We start from the raw sequence: 25,681 nt of genomic DNA, 5'->3' as shown, positions 1-25,681 counted from the left end.
CTTTGAGTTGGAAGAGATTAGCTATTTTTCTTGAAACCTTGATCATGTTCATCATTCCTTCACAAACCCGTTAGTCCTTTTCTTATGAGTAATGCAAAGTAAAATTCCTTGCTCTCAGCAAATAAGTTTCTCAAACAGAATTGAAGCCTTTTGTTCTTCCTTATTCATCATTTTGGCTGTAACCGCACTTTTCCTGGATAGTCTGGAGGGCCGGCCGGCTGGGAACTGAAGGGGCGTAGTTGGAAAGCAGGAGGAGAAGATATTCTAAGAAATCACGGAGGCCCCACCAGAAACAATGAAAGTTGTTGCCTGGCTGGATGAATTTGCTCTTTTGAGCACAACTAAGGGGGTCAGGGAGTCTGCAGGTCTGAGAGTATTAAAGCAGGGGTCCTCCAGGGTGGCAACTACAGACCTTCATTGGAAGACAGCATGTACACTATGGAAATGACCTTGCTGCTAGATGTCCCTCAGCCCACACCTGCAGACACCAGCGGCGGTACTCTCAGCAGCCTCTCTTTCAGAAGTGGGTTACCTTAGATATCAGATAGCTCCGAAGTTACTATCATCTGATGCAGCCCGTTAATGACTCACTGCTGGGTTTTCAGAATCCTTTAAGCCCTGACTTCACCAGTTGCATTTTCCAGATAAGTCAGGCTTCTTTTTCTACCGTGTTCATTCCTGCTTCTGTGTCTTCTCCCTGCCGTTCATGTTCTTCCTCTTAACTCCTTTCTCACATCCAACTTCCTCTGGGACTGAGCTGACATTTTCCTGTAATCCAGTGAGGACTGTGTTACTCTCCAGAGACACAAAAAGGAAGTTAAGACACCTCCTCCAGGAAGCCTCTCCTCTAACCACTAATGTCTCCCCTTTTTAATGCTTGGTGGTCATCCATCTGCAGTCACAGTTTAGCAAGTCATTAGTCGCTGGTGGTTTTGATTGTCAACTTGAGCTTGTTTGGTAGCCCCCAAATACAGACTAATAATGCATGCCAGGCAGTGGGCTTAGAGGACGAAGGTGTTCACTGACCTCTTTCATTGACTACATTTCTCTGAAGAGAGAGAATTTACCAAAAACTCCTGTCATGATCATTCAGATTTCTAGACTTTATTTACCGTTGGACTTTCCTCCACTTGACTAAATACTGCTTTGACTTTAAGACAGTTCATACTCATCTTCTGCCCTGTCCCCGGGCCCCTTCTCCGAGTCCTTTTGTGGTCTTCCAAATCACCTTCACTGCCCCAGTCCCAATACTGGCACTATCTACTGTGTTTAACTTCTCTGCATATCTTAGTAACTCCCCACCCCCGCTGTGGGCCTCTTGGAAACAGACAACATATTGTCTGACTTGATAGAAGATTATTTGATAATTTGGTAAATTTATAAAGTAGACAGGGCAGATAAAGTATCACAAAGGTTTTCCCCCCAATGAACCTTAAAAAAAAAAAAAAAATATATATATATATATATATATATATATATATATATATATATATATATATATATATATATATATATATATATAAAGAAGGGACTGTACATTAAAAAATATGCTGCATGAATCTGGAAGGTGCTTTACGTTGCCCAGTGTGTTTGTTTGTGAGGGCTGCCATCACAAAAGACCACAGACTGGAGGCTTAAACAACAGGAGTTTATTTTCCCACCATTCTGGCAGGCAGTTGGAAGTCCAAGATCAAGGTTTCTGCAGGTTTGGTTTCTTCTGAGGCCTCTTTCTTTGGCTTGTAAATGACTGCCTTTTCACGGTGTCTTCACATGATCTTTCCTGTGTGTGTGCATCCCTGGTGTCTCTCTCTCTCGCAAAGACACTAGTCATATTGGAGCCATATGACCTCATTTAACTTTAGTTAAAGATTCTTTCTTCAAATGTAGTAATATTCTGAGGTGTACTGGGGGGTGTGATTTCAATAATTGATGTTGGGGGGACACAGTTCAGTCCTAATATCCCAGATATTCAGAAGAGAAAATAGCCAGAATCAAAGCATTATGGAACTCAAGGAGTTAAATTAATCTGGTCCGTTAAAGGAAGAAGTGTGTGTTTGTGTTTTGGAAATTTCTGAACAGATTGAGACCTGAAAGATATTGTGAAACTGAATTCTAAGAATAAAGACATTTTTATTATTAAAGTAGGATTTATTGAAGGAGGAAATCATTGAAAGCAGAGGTTACATGAAATAAAGCTTTAATCTTCCCAGAGTATGTGGGGGAGTCCCCCCAGAAGCAGACTGTGTGGGTGCCAAAGCCACATGGGGTTGTAAGGATTAAGGGTGGGGGCCTGGGAGACAGGCAGGTGACTGCCCCCGTGGAGGAGGGAGATCGCAGGGGCTGCCAAGTTGGCTTGATTGAGGGAAAGACTGAGAAGATGGATGATTTCTCTCTGTAGACTGGGTGAAAAAGTGCATATATCTTTCATCTGGACCTTGGCGTTTCACACGTGAAAAATGCTTTGCTTTGTAACCTTTCTTAATCACAACCTTCGTATTCCAAGAATACCTTCACGTTAGGACTAGATAAATGTAAACAGAGGAGGTGGTTCTTAGAAAACACACATTTATAAGCAGCCTAGGTCAGGGGCACATTAAGACCACATTACTCTTGTATTTATGTCACCCATTTTTTTCAAGATTTTGTTTATTGGTTTTTAGAGTAAGAGAAGAGAAAGATAGAGAGAGAAGCATCAACTCAGAGTTGCTTGACTTTAGTTGTTCATTGATTGCTTCTCATATGTGCCTTGACCAGGCAAGTCCCAGGTTTCAAACCAGCAACCTCAGCATTCTGAGTTGATACTCTAATCAGGCAGTCACCAGAGATCAGGCAGTGTCACCCAGTTCTATCTCTGACTACTTATGTGACAGGCTGTGAATTTCAAGGCATGTTTTCTGTAACACTGCTTTATTTTTTATTATCCCAGCATCACTGCTAATAATTCCTCGACTATTCTGTCTGAAATTAACAACACAGCCCTGTTTGGGCTTGGAGGGAGGTAAACATTTTCCTTGACCCTCTTAGGGTCTCTGGCTGGGTCTGAAAATTAAACTTACAAAGGCAGATTAGTAGGAGAAGAGCATACACATTATATTGAATTTTTACATGTACTTGGGAGCCTTCACAAGACAGTGAAGACCTGAAGAAGTGACTAGAGCAGGAAGCTTTTATACCTTATAGACAAGAACACACTTGTGAAAAATGGAAAAGATAGAGAGATTTAGAGTAGGGGTAGTAAATGGTGTCTTAAGAAGATAAGGATGAGTTAATAAAGTCTGCTGATTTCTCTGGTGTTGTCTCTGGGCTGGTGAAAGTCTGTCTCCAATAAAAGTGAATTTATTTCTTGCCTTTAGATATAAAAGGGGGAGCTGTTCCTGCTTCTTAATTTCCTACAGCTCAGAATAATTTTTATGTCAAAGAAGCATACTTGGGAGTGACATGCTGGTTTCCTTCAGCCTTCTTCATTTTATTTTATTATATCTAAATTCTAGAGAAACAGATTTTTGGAGCCTAGGTGTTCATAAGTGCACAAGGACTATCTTTTAGTGAATGTGTGGATGATATCGTTATAAGACATAAAACATTTTAAGTTATAATTGGCAATAAATTTTAAAGTGAGAGGATAATACCTACCAAAGTTAGATGGGGAAGTTCAAGTGCATGTAAAGAATAGAACGGTTTGCCCCATGCTAACAAAGTATACATGGTATACTGACAAAGTTATACAGCATTACAGTATACCACAGTGGAATCAGAGCTTACATTAGACTAGATCCAGCAGCTTTGAAATTGTTTCTTGACAATTGTTTACTGAGATTATTACATCAAACTATTTCACATTTGCATATTTAAAATTCATATACAATATGAAAGCTGTATACTGTAATAGTCAATGATTTTATCAGACACTGAGCAAGCAAACCCAAGTTTCATGCAAAGGCAGGTTGTTCTTAATCATCATCAAAGTTTGAATTGAAAAGAGCAGAGACTATCTGAATCACCTCTCTGTCCTCTCCCTTAGTCTTTGGTAGTTAATCTTTCCACATCTGTGTTCCCCCACAGCCAAGCCTCTCTCCTTGTGGCTATATTCATCATTTGATTTATTGATTTATTTTTATTTATTTATTTATTTATTTTTGTATTTTTCTGAAGCTGGAAACGGGGAGAGACAGTCAGACAGACTCCCGCATGCGCCCGACCGGGATCCACCCGGCACGCCCACCAGGGGCAATGCTCTGCCCACCAGGGGGCGATGCTCTGCCCCTCCGGGGCGTCGCTCTGTCGTGACCAGAGCCACTCCAGCGCCTGGGGCAGAGGCCAAGGACCATCCCCAGCACCCGGGTCATCTTTGCTCCAGTGGAGCCTCGCTGCGGCTCTGGGAGGTGAAGAGAGAGACAGAGAGGAAGGAGAGGGGGAGGGGTGGAGAAACAGATGGGCGCTTCTCCTGTGTGCCCTGGCTGGGAATCGAACCTGGGACTTCTGCACGCCAGGCCGACGCTCTACCACTGAGCCAACCGGCCAGGGCCCTGATTTATTGATTTATTCATCATTTTATTTATTATTATGGTTCTACTTCTTTTCTCAGTCACTAGACCCCGATCCTTCTAAGTATATTTTGATGCTTTGCATTTTTTTTTAACAGAGACAGAGAGTCAGAGAGAGGAATAGATAGGGACAGACAGACAGGAATGGAGGGAGATGAGAAGCATCAATCATCAGTTTTTTGTTGTGACACCTTAGTTGTTCATTGATTGCTTTCTCATATGTGCCTTGACCGTGGGCCTTCAGCAAATCAAGTAACCCCTTGCTCAAGCCAGCGACCTTGAGTCCAAGCTGGTGAGCTTTTGCTCAAACCAGATGAGTCCACGCTCAAGCTGGTGACCTCGGGGTTTCAAACCTGAGTCCTCCACATCCCAGTCCGACGCTCTATCCACTGTGCCACCGCCTGGTCAGGCGATGCTTTGCATTTTTTAATCGGAAACTCCATGAACGTAGGAAGCTTGCCATAAGGGAGAGACTAGGGAACTGCCTGTCTGTCAGATCAGCAACCAACCAAACAACCAACCTATGAACCTAACCATGATCTCCAGGCTCAATTCAGACATGCCCCATGTCACAATTCTCAACTTGTTTCCTTACTAATGATTCTGGGATTCTGGTTCACAGGAGTTTTGAAAATGAGTGGTTGTCTCGTTAGCTCAGGCTGCCGTAACAGCATACCAGAGACTGGGTATGTTAAGCAGCAGAGGTGTATTTCTCACAATTCTGCAGTCTAGGAAGTCCAAGATCAAGGTGTTGGCAGATTTGGTTCCCGTTAAAGGCTCTCTTTTTGGCTTGCAAACAGCCACCTTCTCTCTCTCTATGTCCTCACATATTAGAGAAGGAGCACTAGTCTCTCTTCCCCTTCTTATGGAGCCATTAATCTCATCACAGGGCCCCACCCTCATGACCTCTTCTAACCCTAATCACCTCCCAAAGCCCCCCCCCCCCTCCAAATACCATCATTTTAGGAGTTAGGGCTTAAACATATGAATTTGAGAGGATTAAAAACAGTCAAGCCTTTGAAATGTCTGCTTAAGGAGATTTTTGAAAAGCATAAAATGATTTGCAAATTTAAGGTATTTTTATTAGTATTGTTACATTTTTTTAATTGACAGGTTTTTAAATATTTCCCACGCGCCTTTTATTTCTAAGAAAACCAAATTCCTTATAAGCAATGTTCAGAAAAATGAAGACCTGATACAATTTGAAATTTAATAAGGGAAATACTAAATGTGCAGAAAATTGGAACTCTATGGCAGTACAGACCACAGCAGTATCTTACACTTCAACTCCGGAGGTTAATTTCTCACTGCGTGGCTGCCCTATTGCAGTACAACTAGTGTTGTTCAGTAGAATCTGTTAGCATCTTACATGTCAGAAGCAGAAAAGGGAACTGAGAGAATGCGAATAGGAAAGATCAGTGTTGAGGGAAGGAAAGGACCTGGCAGGTCCTGCAGTACTACGGGGAGGAGGTGTGGTGGGAAAGAGGAGCTGTCTTCCCTAGGTTCCTTCAGCACAGGACCTGAGTAGCAGGCGGACTAGTGGTAAGAGAGCTCTGGAATACTATGTCACACCTTCCTTGAAAGGTGGCCTGATGGGAGAGGATACAGAGGGGCACAATCAAAACAAACTTTCCTCCTTCATAGCAAATATTGCCTCGATGGGCACCGACCATGCACACAGTAGCTGGCGTATCATGGGCACCCAGTAACTGTTGAATGAATGGTCAAGTAAAAGATTAACGCTTTGAGTAGTCCAAAAATTCATGTATGTTCTTCTGCCTTCTGACCATCCAGAGTATGATCATACAGAAATTTTTATTTAAAAAATGTGTAAGGCAACATTAAAAAGAGGCAAATGTATGTTTTTCTTATTTCCATAAATTGGTTATCAAACAAATATGATTTTAAATTAATAAAACTGGAACTGGAACTAATTTCATTTTTGAACAAGAAACTCACTCCCGGGGGTCAGCGAGCATGAAAAAAACTCCCTCCTCGAAGGGTTAAGTCGATGTGAATGCATGCAGTCGCCCTGCCCCTGGCAGCAGTGCAGCTCCTGCCCTACGTCCTCAAGCCTGCAAAGGTTCAGATATTGAAACTCATTGGAAGCAGGGTCTAGAAAAATGAAGACTGCTGAGAATGTGGAGTCAGTTGCTGAGAGGGGATGTTTGGGGATTTTGGTTTACCTAAGGAGGGATTGTTTACAACATGGTCATCAAAATGTAGTCTCTGCACAGTTGTTTCCATTTCTTTTCACTCTTTGAATTGCTTTTTATTTCTCCTGAGCATCTTTCCTTTCTTATCTCGATTGTTCCATTTGCTTTGGAAACAAGACATTCTCCAAGCACAGTATCACTTGGAATGACCGTAGGTAACTTGGATGGCTTTTATAGCTGCAATTTTGTTTTCTTTATTGTTTTTTTTTTTTTTTAGGAAAAAAATCAGTGGTTTAGTAGTTATTGCACATTAATTGCCATGACTTGCAGAAAATGAGTCATAATAGTCTTGTATATTTGTGAATGTGTGTATGTTACTGTCCGGGTGTGCTTTAAAAGTTGTTTATAAAACTGTTTTAAGTGTTTAAGATTTCAAATAAATCTCTTTTTCATTTTGTTTTCTGGAATATTTGTTTCTCTTCTACAGGAAAAAAATTGTGTTACGATATCCCTTGAAGCTCATTTCCAAAATGGCACTGTTTTCTTAGAGAAGTATGCATTCTAAGACTTGGAAGGCTAAGGTGTTAGTTTAGTTGTTTCTATTCAGAATTGTACAGCTGTGTTGTTACTTTGTTAAACTCAGTGTAGCATCAAATATCAAAATGAAAGGGTCTATACAGGTTGTTTATCTGGTTTTTTGACCTGTTTCAAAAAAGCCTTTTCTTGTCCAGGCCCTTTTTTGATAAAAATTAAAAAAAAATTTTAATGCAGTTTGAAATTCAAAGCAAATTAAAATTAAATATTGTCACCAAAAACTAAAGGAAAGCAATGTAATAGGATGTCATTTCCTTTCTTTCCCCATCCTTCCTCCCCTCCCTTCCTTTTTCTTCCCTCCCCTCCCCTCCCCTCCCCTTTCCTTTCCTTCCCTTTCCTTCCCTTCTTTTCCCTTCCCTTCCCTTCCCTTCCCTTCCCTTCCCTTCCCTTCCCTTCCCTTCCCTCCCCTTCCCTCTCTTTCCCTTCCCTTCCCTTCCCTCTCCTCCCCTCCCCTCCCCTTCCCTTCCCTCTCCTCCCCTCCCCTCCCCTCCCCTTCCTTCCCCCTCCCCCTCCCCTCCCCTCCCCTTCCCTCCCCCTTCCTCCCCTTCCCTTCCCTTCCCTTCCCCTCCCCTCCCCTCCCCTCCCCCCCTCCCCTCCCCTCTCCTCCCCTTTCCTCCCCTCCCTCCCTCCCTCCCTCATTTCTCTTTCCCTTTCTTCCTTCCTTCCTTCCTTCCTTCCTTCTTTCCTTCCTTCCTTTCATAAATCACATGTAGCTTTCAGGTTCTGATGCCTCTAAGAGTATCCTCCTAACCTCTGTGGGATATGGTTGACTAGCTTAGCCTCTTCATTTTACAGATAAAAAGACTGAGGCTTAAAGACTCAAGAATGCTCATGCACTCAACATATTAAGAGCATACCTTAGTCAAACCCCAGACATTCTGTTGGCTGCTTGATGCTTTGCCCATAGCACCCCCCCCCACACACACACTCTGGTTACTTTAAGAATACTATCTTGTACAAAGGAGACATCTTAACCAGCATACCTCCCTATAGCTGATAACGTTTCCAGAGGTTATTCTGATTTTACATTATCAAAGCAGCAAGGAGACAGAGGCCAGGAGGGACCTTTCAAACCTGGCTACTCTATGGGTCCTGGCTTATTTTTAGTCCCATTACTTCATTCTGGACATTTGTACCACCATGACTAGAAACACCTCCTTAGTAGAGCTTCTAAGGAATAGATGGGACAAAATCCTACTCTGAAAATGTGTTCATTTTTGAAATAAAATTTGGGTATTTTATCATATTGAAAACTCTTATTGATGGTTTTTCCTAAACAATTTAACAGATCTTCTCAAACTTCTAATTTGTTTTTCTTTTTTTCTTTTTTTAACAGTGTATCCGGTGGAGAGCTGTTTGACAGGATCGTGGAGAAGGGATTTTACACAGAGAAAGATGCTAGCACTCTGATCCGCCAGGTCTTGGATGCTGTATACTATCTTCATAGAATGGGCATTGTTCACAGGGACCTCAAGGTGAGGCCATTGCTTAGCAATATTCTCTAGCTGCTCTCCAACCCATAATGCACCTGTCCAAGAGGCCTGGCTCCGGAGGAGGAATTTGATTGCCTTGATACAAACATGGGTGGAATGAATAATGCGCTTTTGGGTACTGTTAGTCATCCAGGCCATTGGGACTCGGAAGTAGCTTGAATTAAGATTCAGATCAATGGTGCTGGCAATCGTCTGAGAGATTTTATAGTCATAATGTTGCCAAAGGGCCACCAAGAGGTAGGTTGTGTATTGATTTAAGCCTATCGAAAAGGTAATTTTGTTCAAGATGTATAGACCACAGAGCCCGTTCTTCCAGTGCAGTTCCTCAGTCTTCTCCTTATTCCAGCTGTTCTCCCACAACATGTGGAATGAAAAAGGGAGAGAGTAGGTAGAGGGCAGTGGATGAGAAAGAAGGGAAATGGAAGGTTATCAGGAAAGACAGCTTACATGAATGACAAATACAGCCTTCTATAGGGTCCTGGGGTTCCTTTCTTATCGTTTACTTTGTGAGGTTTTGGTATCCCTACCCCTCACTCAGTAGTATTAAAGGATCTTGGCCGTATTTGGGCACCTTGGAAATACATTTCTGCCTGGGTCTGTGTTGATACCAAAGGGTAGATATCAAACACATCAATTTGAGAAACAGTACAGTTAGCATTGTTGATCCAGGGTGGTAATGTTGCTTCATTCTAGAGCAGTTCCAGGTCTAGCCTGCAGAGGTCACTGCAGCAGTCATACCTACTGCTCTTATCATAAACACAAGGATTATATTGTACTGAAGCCATATATATGGTGATGGGAAGTCTAAACAAATTTAAAGAATACATTCTAGCCCTGGCCGGTTGGCTCAGCGGTAGAGCGTCGGCCTAGCGTGCGGAGGACCCGGGTTCGATTCCCGGCCAGGGCACACAGGAGAAGCGCCCATTTGCTTCTCCACCCCTCCGCCGCACTTTCCTCTCTGTCTCTCTCTTCCCCTCCCGCAGCCAAGGCTCCATTGGAGCAAAGATGGCCCGGGCGCTGGGGATGGCTCTGTGGCCTCTGCCCCAGGCGCTAGAGTGGCTCTGGTCGCAATATGGCAACGCCCAGGATGGGCAGAGCATTGCCCCCTGGTGGGCAGAGCGTCGCCCCATGGTGGGCGTGCCGGGTGGATCCCGGTCGGGCGCATGCGGGAGTCTGTCTGACTGTCTCTCCCCGTTTCCCGCTTCAGAAAAATGAAAACAAAACAAAACACATGAGTAAAAATGGAATTTCAGCAGCTCTCATTGTCTGGTACTGGGAATCAAGGTATAAAATGGTGTAGCTTTTCCTTTAATGGGAACTGAACGTAGTCTTTTTTCACTCCATGTGATCATTGTCTGACTATGGTAGTGGTTCCCAAACGTTAGTCAGTGTATGTCAGAATTACCAGGGCTTGGAAAAACACAGATTTCTGGTCTCGGCCCTGAAGTTCTGATACCACAGGTCTGCAGTGGGGTCTGAGAGCTTGCATTTATAATAGGATTACAGGCGACGCTCATGGTGCCTTGAGGACCACACTTGGAAAACCACTGGCTGAGAGTATTGGGAACGTTGACCAAGTCCCTACCTTTTGTTCATTGCAGGCTTCTTGACAGGTGACATGGCCTTTGAACACAGTTAGCTAATCTTTAGACCTAGAGATTGTTTGGAGGGATAGCTAAGGGCTGGGTGAGACGGTGGCCTCGCTGGCACTCTGGTCAGGCAGCCCTGCCTTGTCTGCTCTCTCACGCCCTCCCCAAACACCGATTCTGTGCTTCCAGAACAAAGCAGGCAGCAACCTCTGAACACGTTAGTGTGGCAGCTACAGAGATGTGATGTGATGGGCTGGCTGCACTTATTAAAAATAATTTCTAAGCAGGTAAGGCATTTCCCAGGGGGCATTGCTCATTTCCCTATTAGAAAATCAGATTGGCTGCACAGGAAATACTATCTCTCACTCCCACGTAACACTGTTGGAGAAATACTTGCAGCTTCCAGCCTGTGGAGCTTTTAGATAACCCACCAGAAAGAAAATTGCCGTGTTAGGACCTTTTTGTGATCTCTTTTCAAAGGCACAAAGGAATTTGGTGTGTGTGGAGGAAGTTGATGTTAAATTTTTATAAACGTCTGAAACAATTAAAACAAGCTACATTACCTAGGCCAGAGCAATGGAGAAGATGATAAGATTAATTTAAAACTGAGGCACAAATCTGGGATACCGTCCCACATTCGACTATACTTCCTTCTTTATCTAGAAAGTATTCTTGTGTCTTCTTGCCCAGGGCACAATTTAGATCGAATCAGTTCTTTTTCTAAAATAAAGGACTGAGATGGAAAGTGTCCACTACTGCCTCCTCCAATTAGAGTAGGGCTTCCCAGCGCAGCACTAGCAGCACGTGGACCTGGGTCACTCTTTGTGGTGGGCTGTCCTGGGCACTGTAAGATGTTTAGCAGCACCCTCAGCCCCTGCCCACCAGATGCCAGTAGCACTCCTGGAGTTGTAACAACCAAAAATGCCCCTAGGCATTGCCAGCTGTCCCTTGGGGGGTACAGTTGCCCCCAGGTGAGAATCATCATATTAGATTAGGAGGTCGATTATGTATAACATCAACTTTACAGGAAATGTTGATTTGGATCTTTTAAAAGCTTATCATGTGAATATTCAAGAGTTTAGATTGACCTTCCAACTCAGGTATTGGCCACCAGTTGTCTTGCAAAGATGCCATAAAATACAGGAGCTACTTTTTCAGGTGAGCCCTGAGCCTCCTCGGACCCCAGGCAGAATTGTGAGGTCCCCCCTGCCTCTCATCCCACCACTGCCCCAGCCCTTCCACTGCCCCCCGTCCACATTGTCCCTGCGCCTGCCCCTCTCCCACTTTCTTCCCTGTGGCCCCTCCCCTAACAGGAAGCCCTGCTGTCTGTACTAGTCTTACACCCACTAAAGGTATTGATCTTAACTGTGAATGACCAGTCCTTTGGATCCCCTGTAGGGATAATTGCCCTCGGAAAGAGTGCTGTATTGACCCAGATCAATCTTCTGTAGGAGGAATGTTTGAGAAGAGATTTGGGCCCTTTGGCAATCTCTTGCCTGGAAGAAGCCTTGTTCAGAGCAGATCGTTGACTTTGCAGCTTCAGAGGCCCTGGGACAAGGAAAATTATAAATCAAGAATTTTAAAGGAGAAGGCCTCTCTGCTCCTGTAATGGGCCCTTACTGTTCAGCACAGGGTAGCCCTTAAATAGCCACAGAAAACATGCACTTGTGATGGGGTCATTCTCCCCACTTTCTGAGCATTATTCTCATTTCAACTATTGATTGACCCATTTTACTCTCTTTTAAAACTCATCACAAGCATACATTGATTTTCTTCTGATCTCATTCTTCATCCACAGAATTCATATCACAGTGACTGTTAAATGCCATTTATTTTTGTGTTGTTATTTTGGGTAAAGAATAGAGAAAAATGGGGTTTTGTTAAAGAGAAAATTATTCTAGCCCCTGAATGGTAAGGAAGACTTTATTTAAGACTGCTTCAAGAAGGTATTATAATATTGCAATAGGGAAGAGAATCCAACTAATCTCCAAATTCAGCAAGGAAGTGGGGATACACATACAAGAGCAGAGTGAGGGGCCATGGATGGACAGTTACTAAGAGGAGACATCAGCAGTAGGGGGATTCTTGCTAAAGCAGGCCAGACACTTAGACATTGACTAAGGAGACTTTAACCAAACTTGAGCTGAATACCCCTGAGCCTTCTTTCTGACCAGGCCTCGACCCTGGGCTCATCCTGAGTCCATTGGCTCTACCCATAGTTCAGTCTTAATAAGAATCCTAGTGATTTTAGCAAAAATCCCCACCTACCCTTGATAGCTGATCAGGTTCCTTGTCCCTGCGCGCCGTATCTAACCACCTGGCCTGCCTTCAACAAAGCTCCTGTTAGGTCAGTGTGGCCAGAATCCCCCTCCCCTTGACATTCCCTTTTAGTCATTTTACATCCCCGACCCGACCCTGCTTCTTGGCTATCAGTCTCCACCTGTGTTTATTGTATTCAGGGTTGAGGCCTGTCTCTCTCTCCTATTGCAACTACATTGCAGTATTCCCCCTAAATAAAGTCTTCCTAACCATCTTCAGCAAGTTATGAATAACTTTTTTAACAACCTCAAAGACGTGGGATGAAGAATACGACCAGACATGAAGAGTTAGGGATTCTCTCTCAACCAACTTAGCAGCATTCTTGCAGAGACTGGGCTGTACAGGCCAAGCAAAGACAGAAGGGACACGGAAGTCCGAGGTCAAGGTCTAGTCAGGAAGAGAGCTCATAGCAGCCTAAGTTTCAGTCAAGAAAAGAATCTTGGGAAGTTCTCAAAATTTCTCCACAACAAAGGTTGTACCCCAGAATCGCCCTCATGGAGTTCTAAGATCCAGAGGCCTGGGCCCAACCTCAAACCATTGAAGAATCGTATCTCCAGCCATTCTTTTCTAAATAAGTCAAGATACTCTACATAAGAATAGTCCCTAAGATTTAATATTTAGCAACCAAAGATTCCCCACCAAGCACTGACAAGAGAGAATCTGGCCTCCCTCTCGGGTCGGGAGAAGAGGCCGACATGAAGCGTGTGGGCACCTGAGACCCCAGTCCAGACTCTTCCTGTGCACTTCCCTTCAGGTTTGGTAGAAATGTGGGACGTGGTGACTCTTCACTTGGTACATCTTCAGAATTTTCCTGGTCGGGGGACGTAACCGGATGGCAGCAGAGGTGTCAGTCCTTGGTGTTATCTCCCACAGTAGCAACACCATTAATTGAGCAACTCTTCAAAAACAGACAAAAAAATGGTGAACCCCTGTGTTGAGGTTCTCCAGTGTCTGGCAGGGCAGGGACAGCTCAGAGCCTCCCTCAGTCTCCCTGAGTCCTTCCCCCTTTGCCAGGAACCAGGAGATTCCCGGCTTTTACATAAAACACTGTGCCAATAAGGTCTCATTGCCCGCCCCAACCCCAGAACTGAGGGCCCTTTGTCCCCCGAAGCAGGGCACCAATATTCAGAGTCCTCCTCAAGATGAGCTATGCACAGACCTCGGCGGGTGAGGTGCGTTCCAGCTGCCTGAGCTCTGCCACATTCTGTTCAAGGAAGCAAATGAGGAACCGTCACAACTCCTGCTTGAAGCGAGGCAAATGGAAGCTGAGGGTCTTTAAGACACATGGCTAGAAAGTGCTGGATCTTCTGACTCCCATTCATTCCTGATGACACCCGTCTGCTTCTCAGGGAGCAGAGCAAGCAGGTGTCAGCTGGCTCAGGAAAGGGGAAAGTGAGTTCATCTGCCAGAACCACTGGCCGGGGTGTTACCCAGGGCAGGGGAGAGACCCTTGGATTAGAGGAAGGTTGCTCACAGAGGTGGATAATGGAACAAAATAGCATCTGCAAAAGTAATTTTCTTTCTGGATCTCCCCTTTCCGCTAACCCAGGAAATGATTGGCAAGTCTGAGAGGCATCAGCTTTCTAGTGCTAATCTAAACATAAAAAGGCCTTTCTTTGGAGAGGCAACAAAGGCCCTTTGGAGAGGCAACAAATGTTTATTTGAGACCAACAGGAATACTTGGGTATCATTAATTCAGGCAGAAGCCCAAATATTGTTCTGATCAAGAGACAAGGCCAGGGTGTTTATGAGAAAGGGAAGGGGAACAATGACATCAATAGATGCAGGTAACATATATATTAATGTCAATTCTAAATGTTTTTAATTTTCAGTCTAGTAGTCATAATAACTACTTTCTTGTTATCATTGCAAACAGTTTTTTTTTGGGGGGGCCAATGTTGCTGTAGACCAGTCTGAAGGTCATTTTGCCCTGTTTGGAACATTCCAGGTTTGAGGCACAGGTTGCACGAGGCAGTTCTCCTGGGGAGGCGCAGGCTCCCATTGAAAGTGGCTGTGTTTACATTATTGTTTAGAGTGGATTGCGTCCAAATGTTATTTTTTTGAGTAGGGGAAATACTAATCAGGGGGCAGGCAGTAACATTTATTGAAAACAGTAAGTGCCCTCTGCTGTGCAGGGCCCTCTCCAATGCTTCATTGAGACTGCTTTTCTTAATACATTTACTGTTATCTAAAGGTCAAGTTATTCTTCAGCAGTGAACAGATTTTGTGGTTTGGTGAGTCTGCCATAGTTGACCAGTTCTAAGCACAGTTTGTAATTTTTTTGTTATTATCTTTCTAGCCTGAAAATCTGTTGTACTACAGCCAAGATGAGGAGTCCAAAATAATGATCAGTGACTTTGGATTGTCAAAAATGGAGGGCAAAGGAGATGTGATGTCCACGGCCTGTGGGACCCCAGGCTACGTTGGTAAGGACAGTGTGTGTGTCGTTGCATGTCACCTTCACTGGTCTTCGTAGGCATGTGAGGCTGGCATATGATCACAGCCACCTTCATTCCCCTTGATGGAAGAATGAGAGGCCCTGGAAGGAGCTTGCGGGGAAGCGGTTCCCCTTCAACCCTTCTAAGAGCTGGGTAGAGATCCTGTTTGATTTGGGTGCTGGCCTGACTGAGGCCAGGAGTTGATTTGGATGAATTCCCAGGCTCCAATACCAGAAATGTTGCATGTATATGTTTTCCAATGATCTACATTGAGACACTAAGTTAACACAAAGGTTCAGACACAAAACATTTAAAATGTTGAGATAGAAGAAGCTGCTGGAAAGAAAGGTTGATAGGGGGACTCTGGTTCAAACCTTAATGAAGTCATTCTCTTGAATTGGCCAGTCTTGATCTGCACTGGAGAAGCTGAGAATAAAGGTTTTCCTGAAAATCAGAAGCCCATTTCTGTTAACTAAACAGGGAATGCAGAGAAGGCTGCCGTCAGACCTGCACACAGGGGTTCTGGGAGTTCCCTCTCTCCCGGGACCTGGAGAAAGGCGGTTGGAACTCGTTCTGGGAGTTCCCTCTCTCCCGGGACCTGGAGAAAGGCGGTTGGAACTCGTTCTGGGAGTTCCCTCTCTCCCGGGACCTGGAGAAAGGCGGTTGGAACTCGTTGTGAAGTTTTTGAGACTTTCACTTACACAAATATATTCATTCACTCAGCAAATGTATATTAAAATTCCCTCTACGTACCAGATGCTGTTCTAGACATTAGGGTGGTGGCAGTGAACGCAGCAGACCGGCGCCTACCCTCTTGGCGCTTACATTTAGTTGGGAGCTATGGATAGTAAACAAAGAAACAAATAAATGAACAGGGTTCTTTTCAGATCATAAGTGCAACAAATAAAAGAAAATAAAATTGAGGCATGTGATAGAGTGACAAAGGCACAGAGGGATTGGGACTGGGTTAAGGGCACAGGAGGAGACTCGGGCAGCCAGCCATGGGAATTTAGGGGACAGAAAATTACAGGTAGAGGCCTCAGTTATGCAAAAGCCCTAACTGGGGAGAGCCCAGGGAGCAGGTACAGGCTAGGGATGTCTGAGAAAAGGGTTAAAAGAAACCTTTAGAAAATGGAGGTTCAGGCTGAATTTTCATCATGCAAACCATGATGGTCTTTCTTAATGAGAATAGGAAGTCTGCCCTGGAAGAGAGGAGGGTGTGTTATGCAACCAGCATCCTTCCTGTTTGTCTCTGGATAGAACCCCCCCTGCCCCCCAAAGGCTGAGGAAAGCTGGCCTCACCAACTGGGCGGGGGTCCCAGAGCATTGTGGGAAACCCCACGGCACTGCCTCGCAAGTGTTTGCAAATAATGGCTGCTGCACAGCAGCTGTTCCTTTAAAGGAACTATTAAGGGACAGGAGAAAAGATCAGGCAGAGGGGATAACTTGAGAGACAAAGAGGTTCAGAAGGAAGAGATAACGGTGGTGATATGGGGCAGGGATGAGGTGGTGTGCTCAGGTGCTCAGGCTGCTTAGCTCTTGACTGTGCAGGCGGGGGCTGTGCTCCTGGATGGTGTGTGCACTAGACGGAGAAGAGTGGGTGGTTCTGATCCGTTTTAGGAGGCCAGCAGAGGCCTTGATGGAGGAAATGGCACAGTGAGCCGTCTCAGTTCTGGAGGAATAAAGTGATGGTTGCGGGAATAGACCGGGCCCTGTTGGGGACACTTGAAATTGGAGCTGCATGACATGTGCAAAATGCATGTTTATGTCCCGGGGTGGGGATGGTGGGCAGAAAGGTAAGCGTGTATGGTGTGTGTGTGTGTGTGTGTGTGTGTGTGTGTGTGTGTGTGTGTGTGTGTGTGATTTTTCCCACTCAGTCCAAGCCGTCAGGCAAGCAGAAAATAAAAACAAATGGACAAGCTTATTTTCCTTTCTCTTCAGAGATGTGGAGGAGGGAACCTGTTCCAACCACAGACATTAGAAAATGCCAAGGTCTGTGCGGTCACAGTGTCCGGGGCCCTTGCCAGGGTGCTCTGCTTCGTCACCAGTCCAGTGCCCAGCCCACTTAGGGCTGGCAGCTGTAGAAGGTGTGGTGGCTGCTCAGGTCCCCTTTTGAGAAGTTGTCTCTCGCGTATATGCGTTATGATTTCATGTTCTGACAAAGAATGTCCTAATTTGCATATGCATTACACTGTTCTCATATTTGGCTCTGATGTTGGAAAGCTCTAGCACTTTCTAAATTGATTTTTGCTTCTCTGCCTCTTGGCAGAGCCCATGGAATGGCAGTTTCTCTGGGTTTCTAAGTGGCTACCATAATTTGGTCTGGTTCTGTTTAGATGTTTGCTGCTGATGAGTCTGGGACCTGGGAACAATGTTCAGATGTGGCCCGATTCCTACTGCCCTAAATGGAGGCAAGTGGAGCCACCCAGTAATTCTCTGATCAGATATCAAGTTTTCTGTGAATGCGGAGAAGGAGGAGGAGGATTGTGGGAATATAGCAATTCTATTTCTTCATGTTTAAGCACTGAGACTCCTTGGTGATCTTTTAGAACAAGGAAGGAGCCACATTAGGGAGCTCATGTCTGTGGAGACATACCTAGGCAGTGGGCTGTTTCCTCCCCTATAGTCTACTTCTATTCAGCCATCAAAGCCCTGCTTACATGTTACCCACTTTCGATTGTTTTCCCAACACCTGTCCTCTCCTTTATTATCCTAGTTCTTTTCCTTACCCTTTATCATGGCTTTGACTACATTGCCTCTGGGTGCATATTTATGTGTGTCTCTTCCACACCACACTGTGGCTTTTCTAGAGCAGGGACTATGTCTTACTCATTTTTGCACAGATGCTTGTTTATTGAACAAAAGCCTCAAGGTTCTGAATCAGTGATTTTTTCTTTCTCTCTTCCACTTCTATTCGTCCAGCCTGCATATGAATAAGACAGACCTCAAAATGTTCAGAGTACTACTATGAGAAACAGAGGGCAAACAGATACATTGAATGATGTATGGTAAATGCTACATTATTCATCCCTTCAAGAATTATTTATTTAGTGTCCATCTTCTGTTCTGTGCACTGAGGCTATATCAGGAGAATGAAAACAAGCAGGTGAAAGTCCACACTCTCATGCTACTGCCATTTGAGTGGGTGGGAGTTAGATGATAAGCAACAGCTATGTATGTCAGTTAGTAGCTTTTGTGGTGATGAGTGCTCTGGAAAAATAATAAAGCAGGCAAGAGATTAGCAAGTATGTATATATGTGTAGGTAGTTGTAGTTTGCCCTCATAGTGATGAGGGCAGCTCTCACGAAGAAGGTGGTGATATGGTAAAGATTTGACAGAAGTGAAGGAGTTGGCCATGCTGTTATTTGGAGTATTCCAAGGCTGGTGCAAAGGCCCTGAGGCAGGAGGGAGTGGGGTGAGCAGAGAGAAGAATGGGGCAGATAAAGTCAGAGAAGTAATGGGTAGGGCATGTGCTGACTGGGACTATAGGTCATTGTTAAAATTGTGGCTTTGACTCAGGGTGGCAGGAAGCCATTAGAGGGTTCTAAGGTAAGGCATGACATAATCTGACTTTTAACAGACTCCCTCTAAGGAACAGGCTGGCAGAGTGTCAGATTCCAGGTACAATTTGAAGGTAGTATCATCAAGATTTTCTGAAAAATTGAAAGGGATATTCAGGGTAATTCGAAGGATTTTTGGTGTGAGCACCTATAACAGCATGGTTGCTTTTAATTGAGATGTCTGTGGGAGAATAAAGTTGCAAAAATGTTATCTGGAATTTGAGATTTGATTTGTTAAAGTTTGCAAGGACAAGGAGGCAGCTGCAATATGAGTCTGGAGACCTAGAGAGAATTCCAGTCTGGAACTATACAATCCGTTCTTGTTAGGTATGGTAGTTATGTTCTGTAAAGTCACCGTGAACACTGAGGCACCATGAATACTGAGCCACTGCTCCCAGGGGAAAGGCAGGGGTCGGTTCCTGCAGGCCTCTGGTCACACCATTTTCAGCAACTGATCACTGTGTAACCTTGTTTTATGTTGTGTTTCTGTTCAGACAACACTTTATTTAATATTACTGTTGATTCATTAACATTGAGCTGATGGCCAACAGCACTATGACCCATTCCTGAATGAAACTTGTCGAACAGATGAATTTTCTCCGTAAGACACCTCCTGGCATTCATGTGCTTAGGAACCCTGGACAGCAGCTCAGCACTACATCTGGGGGCCATTTAAACAGTGAAATCAACAAAACATACAATGATGTGAAAAACACTAACTAAACATAAGAACAATACTTGTAGGCATCATAAGAGCCAACGCAAGAGGGAAGGGCATTGCCGCCTTGATGTCACCTGGAAATATGCACCTTGGGCGGCTCAAAGTCTTGGCCACTCTGCTCATGTCCACAAATCACTGCAAAAACATCATGAGTATGGATTTGAGGGCTATAAATAAATTTTAAGCAAGTAAACAGATAAAAAAATATGGAATCCATGAGTAATGAAGATGGGTAATATTTGGGGGCTGATAGTTTCTGGATGCATTTTGAAGCCATGAACCTGGATAAGCTCACCAGCCAGCTGGAGGAAAGAAAGGCCCCAGGGCTCAGTCATGAGGACTCAGAGGTCCATGGAGTCGGCAGCAGGTGCAGTAAGAAGAGAACCAGGGGAGTGTGGGATCTGGAAAGTCTTCAGGTTGGAGAAGGTACCATGTGGCAATTGCTGCTACTAAGTCAAGTAAGATAAAAACTAGATTAGTATTGATCATTGGCATTGGGGACCTTGAATTGTGACTTAATTACAATTAATTAGGTCTGTGAGAGCCTGGCTGTCAAAATGATGCAAGAAAGAAGGTGAAACAGGTCTTTATAAGAAGACCCCAGCATGTTGTCAACCTTGACTATGGACATGGCCAACTCCACCTGCCCCCCATCAATGGCTGCAGGTTGGGCCACTGGGATCTGGAACAAAGATCCACAACCTCATTTCTGCTGGGCAGTTTCCATTTGAACAGAGCAGGTCCAGACCCATTTGGCATCTGGGAAAGAGGAGGGAGAGAGTGCTAGTCTCTCACTCTTGACTCAGCGGGACACTGTTCCTCTGTGCACAGTCAGGAGCAGAGGGTTGCTGGCTGCTTTAAGTTTTAGTTCAGACTCCTTCTGGGTCGAAGTATTGGTGTCAGTTTGTGAACACTGTTGTTTTGTTGTTGTTGTTGTTGTTGTTACCTAAATTACTATTCAACTGAATAGTTAATTTTGCCAACATCAATATTACTGCTTCAATTTAAATCAGCTCTCTAACAATGAAGAAATGATAATAATAAGAAAGGGCTGTTTATCCTCAGTACCCCAGTGCACATGGTACCATAAAAGAAGGCAAAGGAATCTGAGCACTTCAGTTTCACCCTTTACCCGTAGCAGCTGCCTATTACACGCCCTCTATGAGGAGCCACGGCCTTTGCAGATTGTCACATCATGGACAGCAGGAGATGTGACCTCTCATCTGTGTATGCTGAGTTCTTACCACAGGCAGTGTAGAGGGCTCCTCCAGTGGAGTATGGCAGGCAAGTGACATAGATCCTCATAAGCACGTTTCCAGCATCAAATCACTGACATATTTCAGAAGCAACATCACAGATATAGGTGAGCTGGATCATCAAGGGCTGGAACAACCATGGAAATACCATGGAGAAGACAGGATATGAAGGACAGGTGAAACTTGGGAAAATGAGGAGAGACAGATGCAGGCAAGCAGGAGAACAAAGGCTCAGCGTCATGAACTGCGTGTTGTATCTGGGAGAAGTGAGCAGACTCATTTGGCTTGGAGAGGGCGGGCATAAATACATGGAGACAGTTTAGGAGAAATGATGGGGTCATCTGGTGGAAATCAGCTTGTCAGGACAACGTGGTGACTATCAATATGGTATTGACCTGGATTTAGTTCATGTAAGTAGACCATTCCCCTTGGCGTCCCCAATAAAAGAGTCAGCCCTTAAGAAAGTTAGGAAAATTATTTATGTGACCTGCAAACGTTAATTAAAACATCTAAATGAGGTCTCATGAATCACTGAATAGAACCAGTAAAGTCACAGAAAGCACCCACTTCAGTCATGTAATTGATGAGGCTAAAGATAACAAGCCTACTCCTGTTTGGTAGAGGAAGTTTGTGGTTTTATTTCTTTTTTTTTTTTTTTTTTATTTTATTTATTGATTTTTAGAGGGGGGGAGAGAGAGAGAGAGAGAGAGAAGGGGGAGGAGCAGGAAGCATCAACTCCCATATGTGCCTTGACCAGACAAGCCCAAGGTTTCGAACCGGCAACCTCAGTGTTCCAGGTCGACGCTTTATCCCACTGCGCCACCACAGGTCAGGCTGGTTTTATTTCTTGATGTTGCTCTTTGCACACTGGTGTGATTCTCAGATTCTGTGAATCTAGTTCTCCTGATTTCAGAAAGAAAATTAAATTATTTTAAAGCCTTTGCTTATAGATTAAGTGACAGAGTGCCTCACCAGAGGAAGACAAGCATGTGCTCTCTCACAAGAAGATTTGGGAATCCCAGCCTGCACTTGGAAAGAACAAAAAGGCTGGGTGGTGGAGGCTTCCATTGCTTACTGATGTGTTTGAGTTACGTGAGACTTTCTTTTTTCCTCGAGCCCTATAGAGTGATTATCCATCCCTTTGCCATTATTTCATTTGGAATGCTGTCACGCAGGTGGTCAAGGCCAGGCAGGTTCACATTGGACTAAGGCAGACCACAGAAGAACCCCAGAGCTGAGAAGTGCAGGGCTCTTCCCCTTTATTGGATTCTTGCAGAAGTGGACGAGTGAACAGGCAGGGAGAAATGTACCCCAGGAAAGTACCCATAAGCTTATATAGGTTATGCCACACGAAACTGGCTTTCTGCCACAGCCTTATGTCACTAATTAGGCAAAGCAATTAGCTGGAAAACAAAGGGAGCAAGCCTACTTGCAGCCACTTTCCCTACAAGTGCACACCAGCAACCACGCTCTTTCATTACTGGATGCTACTCAGGAACGAGGAGATTTCCATCTGGACCATCGTGTTCTTAAGCAGAACTCTGCCCTGGTTTTGTAGATGGCGGCTAAATGTGATGTTCCTAACTCGGGGGGAAAGGAGTCCCAGCCTGCATCGCATAAGTCCCTGGTCTGGCTCTGGCTTAACTGACTTAAATAGCTTAAACCAGTTAACCCTGTTCACTTCTAAGTGGAAAAGGAGAACAGTTGGTCAATATTCTGAGCATATTTTTTGTTATTGCACAGTTAGGAAAATGTTCTTAATTCATGGAATCATTGCATTTTTTAGACCTTACTGTCAGACCAGAGGTTCTGGTGAGAGCTTGGAAACCAGTGGTTCCAGCCAGCACAGTGTTGAGATGAGGACCTCTGTTCTCACAGCCACCCAGCCTGCAGTTGGTGGCATTCATAGCCGGGAGATTTCAATGCAAGTATCTCTGCTATGAGTTAATGCGAGAGAGGCCTGGGCCCTTCGTGTAAATTCTTGGGTTCTCAATTTCTCCTATGTAAAATAAGTGAGCTGGACTAATTGACCTTGATTTTTCTGCTTCTACCATAGGCATTTCTATAGCTATGACTCAGTATCCTTGAAGTATATACATAGCCCTATGTCAAGGATATTGCCTGTCACTTTTCCCATCTTCACTCAGAACAGACAGGAGCAATTGGATTGAATTGATTAACATTCCCATTTGTGTCTTTTCAACAACCCAAATCAAGGGGCTTTCTTTCATCTTTTTTCATCGTTACTCTGTTCTCAACCCTTAATCCTCACTCTTCTGTGTGGTTATCCCACCCCCATCCCCCCGCACCACCCCCCACTCCCCACTCCCCACCCCCAACCCCACACACACTCCCCAGAGCTTGATTTTTATTTGTTCACATAAATATCATTTTTTAGTATCTGGCTGTAAGCATTATATCATTGCTCTCATTCTCTCAGACCACAAGTGTTGAAGCAGGATTTTATATAACTGATAAATTGCCATACAGGGCACAGATGAGTGGGCAGACAACTTAAGTAAGAATTTTCTCTTTCCTTCTCTCTCAGCAGCTGCAAGCATTTCATCACACCAGTTGCTGTAAGCAGACACCATTTGATAGAGAGGATCAGGGCCCCCTAAGTGGGAGACCTGTGGAGCCCGTTCCTTTTATTACCCTTGACACAGTGAACATGGATGGGGACAAGAACTCACTGTCAAAGTAAACCCAGCCCTGCTCTGCTGGAGTCCCCACTCCACATGTCCAGCCCCACTAGCTCACTCCTAACCATTTTTTAAAATTAATTTATTGTTTCAAGTGTCCCACTTAATATAACACCATTGACCCCCCTATTTTGTGCCCCCCATTCCCCATGCAAAGTATCTTTCCATTCCCATTTCACCCCCTTTACACCATACCCCCTACCGCCATCCCCCCTTTTTCTCTGTGACTTGCTGCCCTGTTGTCTGTATCTGTGTGTTAAGTATATATACAATTTGATTAATCGCTTCATCTTCTTTGATTTCATCCCCTCATCCCCCTTCCCTCTAACAGCTGTCCATCTGCTTTCTGTGACCCTGCCTCTGTTTCTATTTTGTTCCTCAGTTTACTGTGTTTATTAGATTCCACATATAAGTGAGATCATATGGTATTTGTCTTTCTCTGCCTGGCTTATTTAATTTAGCGTAATAATCTCCAGGTTCATCCATGCTGTTGCAAAAAATAAGATTTCCTTCTTTTACATGGCTGTGTAGTATTCCATTGTGTAATTGTACCACAGCATTTTTATCTATTCGTCCACTGTTAGACACTTGGGCTGTCTCCAGATCTTGGCTATTGCAAACAAGGGTGCAATAAACATAGGGGTGTTTATCTTCTTTGGAATTAGTGTTTGGGGATTCTTATGATACATTCCTAGCTGGTTCATTTTTAATTTTTCGAGGAAATGCCATACTGTTTTCCACAGGGGCTGCAAGAGTCTGCATTCCCCCTCAATAACCTCACCAGCACTTGTTTGTTGATTTGTTAATGAGAGCCATTCTGACAGGTGTGAGGTGGTATCTCATTGTGGTTTAAATTTGCATTTCTCTGATGATCAGTAACATTGAACATTTTTTCATATGCCTATTAGCCATCTGTATGTCCTCTTTGGAGAAGTGTCTATTCAGTTCCTTTGACCATTTTTAATTGGATTGTTTACCTTCCTGGTATTGAGTTTTAGAAGTTCTTTATAAATTTTGGTTATTAACGCCTTATCAGACATATCAGCAAATATGTTTTCCCACTGAGTAGGTTGTATTTTTATTTTGTTCATGGTGTCTTTTGCTGTGCAAAAGCTTTTTAGTTTGATATAGTCCCATTTGTTTATTTTGTCCTTTATTTCACATGCCTACAGAGATATATTGGCAAAATTACTATTACTGCTATGAGAGATATCGATGAGTTTACTGCCTATTCTTTCTTCCAAGATTTTTATGGTTTCATGACTTACATTTAAATCTTGTATCCATTTTGAGTTTGTTTTTGTGAATGGTATAAGTTGGTAGTCTAGTTTCATTTTCTTGCATGTACCTGTCCAGTTTTCCCAACAACATTTATTAAAGAGACTGTCTTTTATTTCTGGGTTCTCGGGTCTGTTCCATTGATCTGTATGACTGTTCTTATGCCAGTACCAGGCTGTTTTGATTACAATGGCCTCGTAGTATAACTGGGTTCAGGAAGTGTGAAACCTCCCAATTTGTTCTGCATTTTCAAGACTGCTGAGGCTATTCAGGTTCTTTTTTTGGTTCTGTATAAATTTTTGGAATATTTTAGATCTGTAGAGTATGCCATTGATATTTTAATAGGAATTGCATTGAATCTATAGGTTGCTTTGGGTAGTATGGACATTGTAATGATGTTAATTCTTAACTATCCATGAACACGGTATATGCTTCCATTTGTTTGTACCATATTTCCCCATGTATAAGACACACCCTTTAGTGAAAAATTTGGGGTCTAAAAACTGGTTGCATCTTATACAGTGGTTGTAGATTTTTTAACTTGCATTTTCTACTTTTTTGAGCTTGATGAAGAGTTGTATGGATTTTATAATGAATAAAACTTGAGTTCAATAACTTTATGTAATACATTATTTTTCAAATTTCAGGCCTCAAAATTAAGGTGCATCTTATACATGGGGGTGTCTTATACATGGGAAAATATGGTATCTTCCTTGATTTCTTTTTTTAATGTGTTATAATTTTCTGAGGACAAGTCTTTTACCTCCTTGGTTAAATTTATTCAGAGGTACTTTGTTTTTCTTGTTGCAATAATCAAGAAGATTGTTTTCTTTATTTCTCTTTCTGGTTGTTTATTATTGGTATATAAAAATGCCACTAATTTCTGAATATTAATTTTATATCCTGCCACCTTGCTGAATTCATTTATTAGGTCTAGTAGTTTTTTGGTTGAGACTTTAGGGTTTACAATGTACAGTATTGTGTCATCAGCAAATAATGCCGGTTTTACCATATTTCCCCATGTATAAGAC

The 25,681-nt window shown here is 43.7% G+C and overlaps 1 protein-coding gene across 2 annotated transcripts in view; it reads left to right on the top strand.

Moving 5' to 3' along the window:
- The window catches only part of CAMK1D (calcium/calmodulin dependent protein kinase ID), a 488,361-nt gene that overhangs the window by 401,550 nt on the left and 61,130 nt on the right, over nt 1-25,681 (top strand). For both annotated transcript variants that reach the window (XM_066384571.1, XM_066384569.1), the window contains exons 4-5: nt 8,631-8,769; nt 14,995-15,121. In XM_066384571.1, coding sequence (XP_066240668.1) covers nt 8,631-8,769; nt 14,995-15,121 — 266 coding nt within the window. The remainder of the gene's footprint in view (nt 1-8,630; nt 8,770-14,994; nt 15,122-25,681) is intronic.

Source organism: Saccopteryx leptura, chromosome 5, assembly GCF_036850995.1.
Source record: "Saccopteryx leptura isolate mSacLep1 chromosome 5, mSacLep1_pri_phased_curated, whole genome shotgun sequence".
NCBI classification, from domain to species: Eukaryota; Metazoa; Chordata; class Mammalia; order Chiroptera; family Emballonuridae; genus Saccopteryx; species Saccopteryx leptura.
The sequence above is the reverse complement of the archived record's forward strand: the minus strand, read 5'-3'. Positions and strand labels throughout refer to the sequence as shown.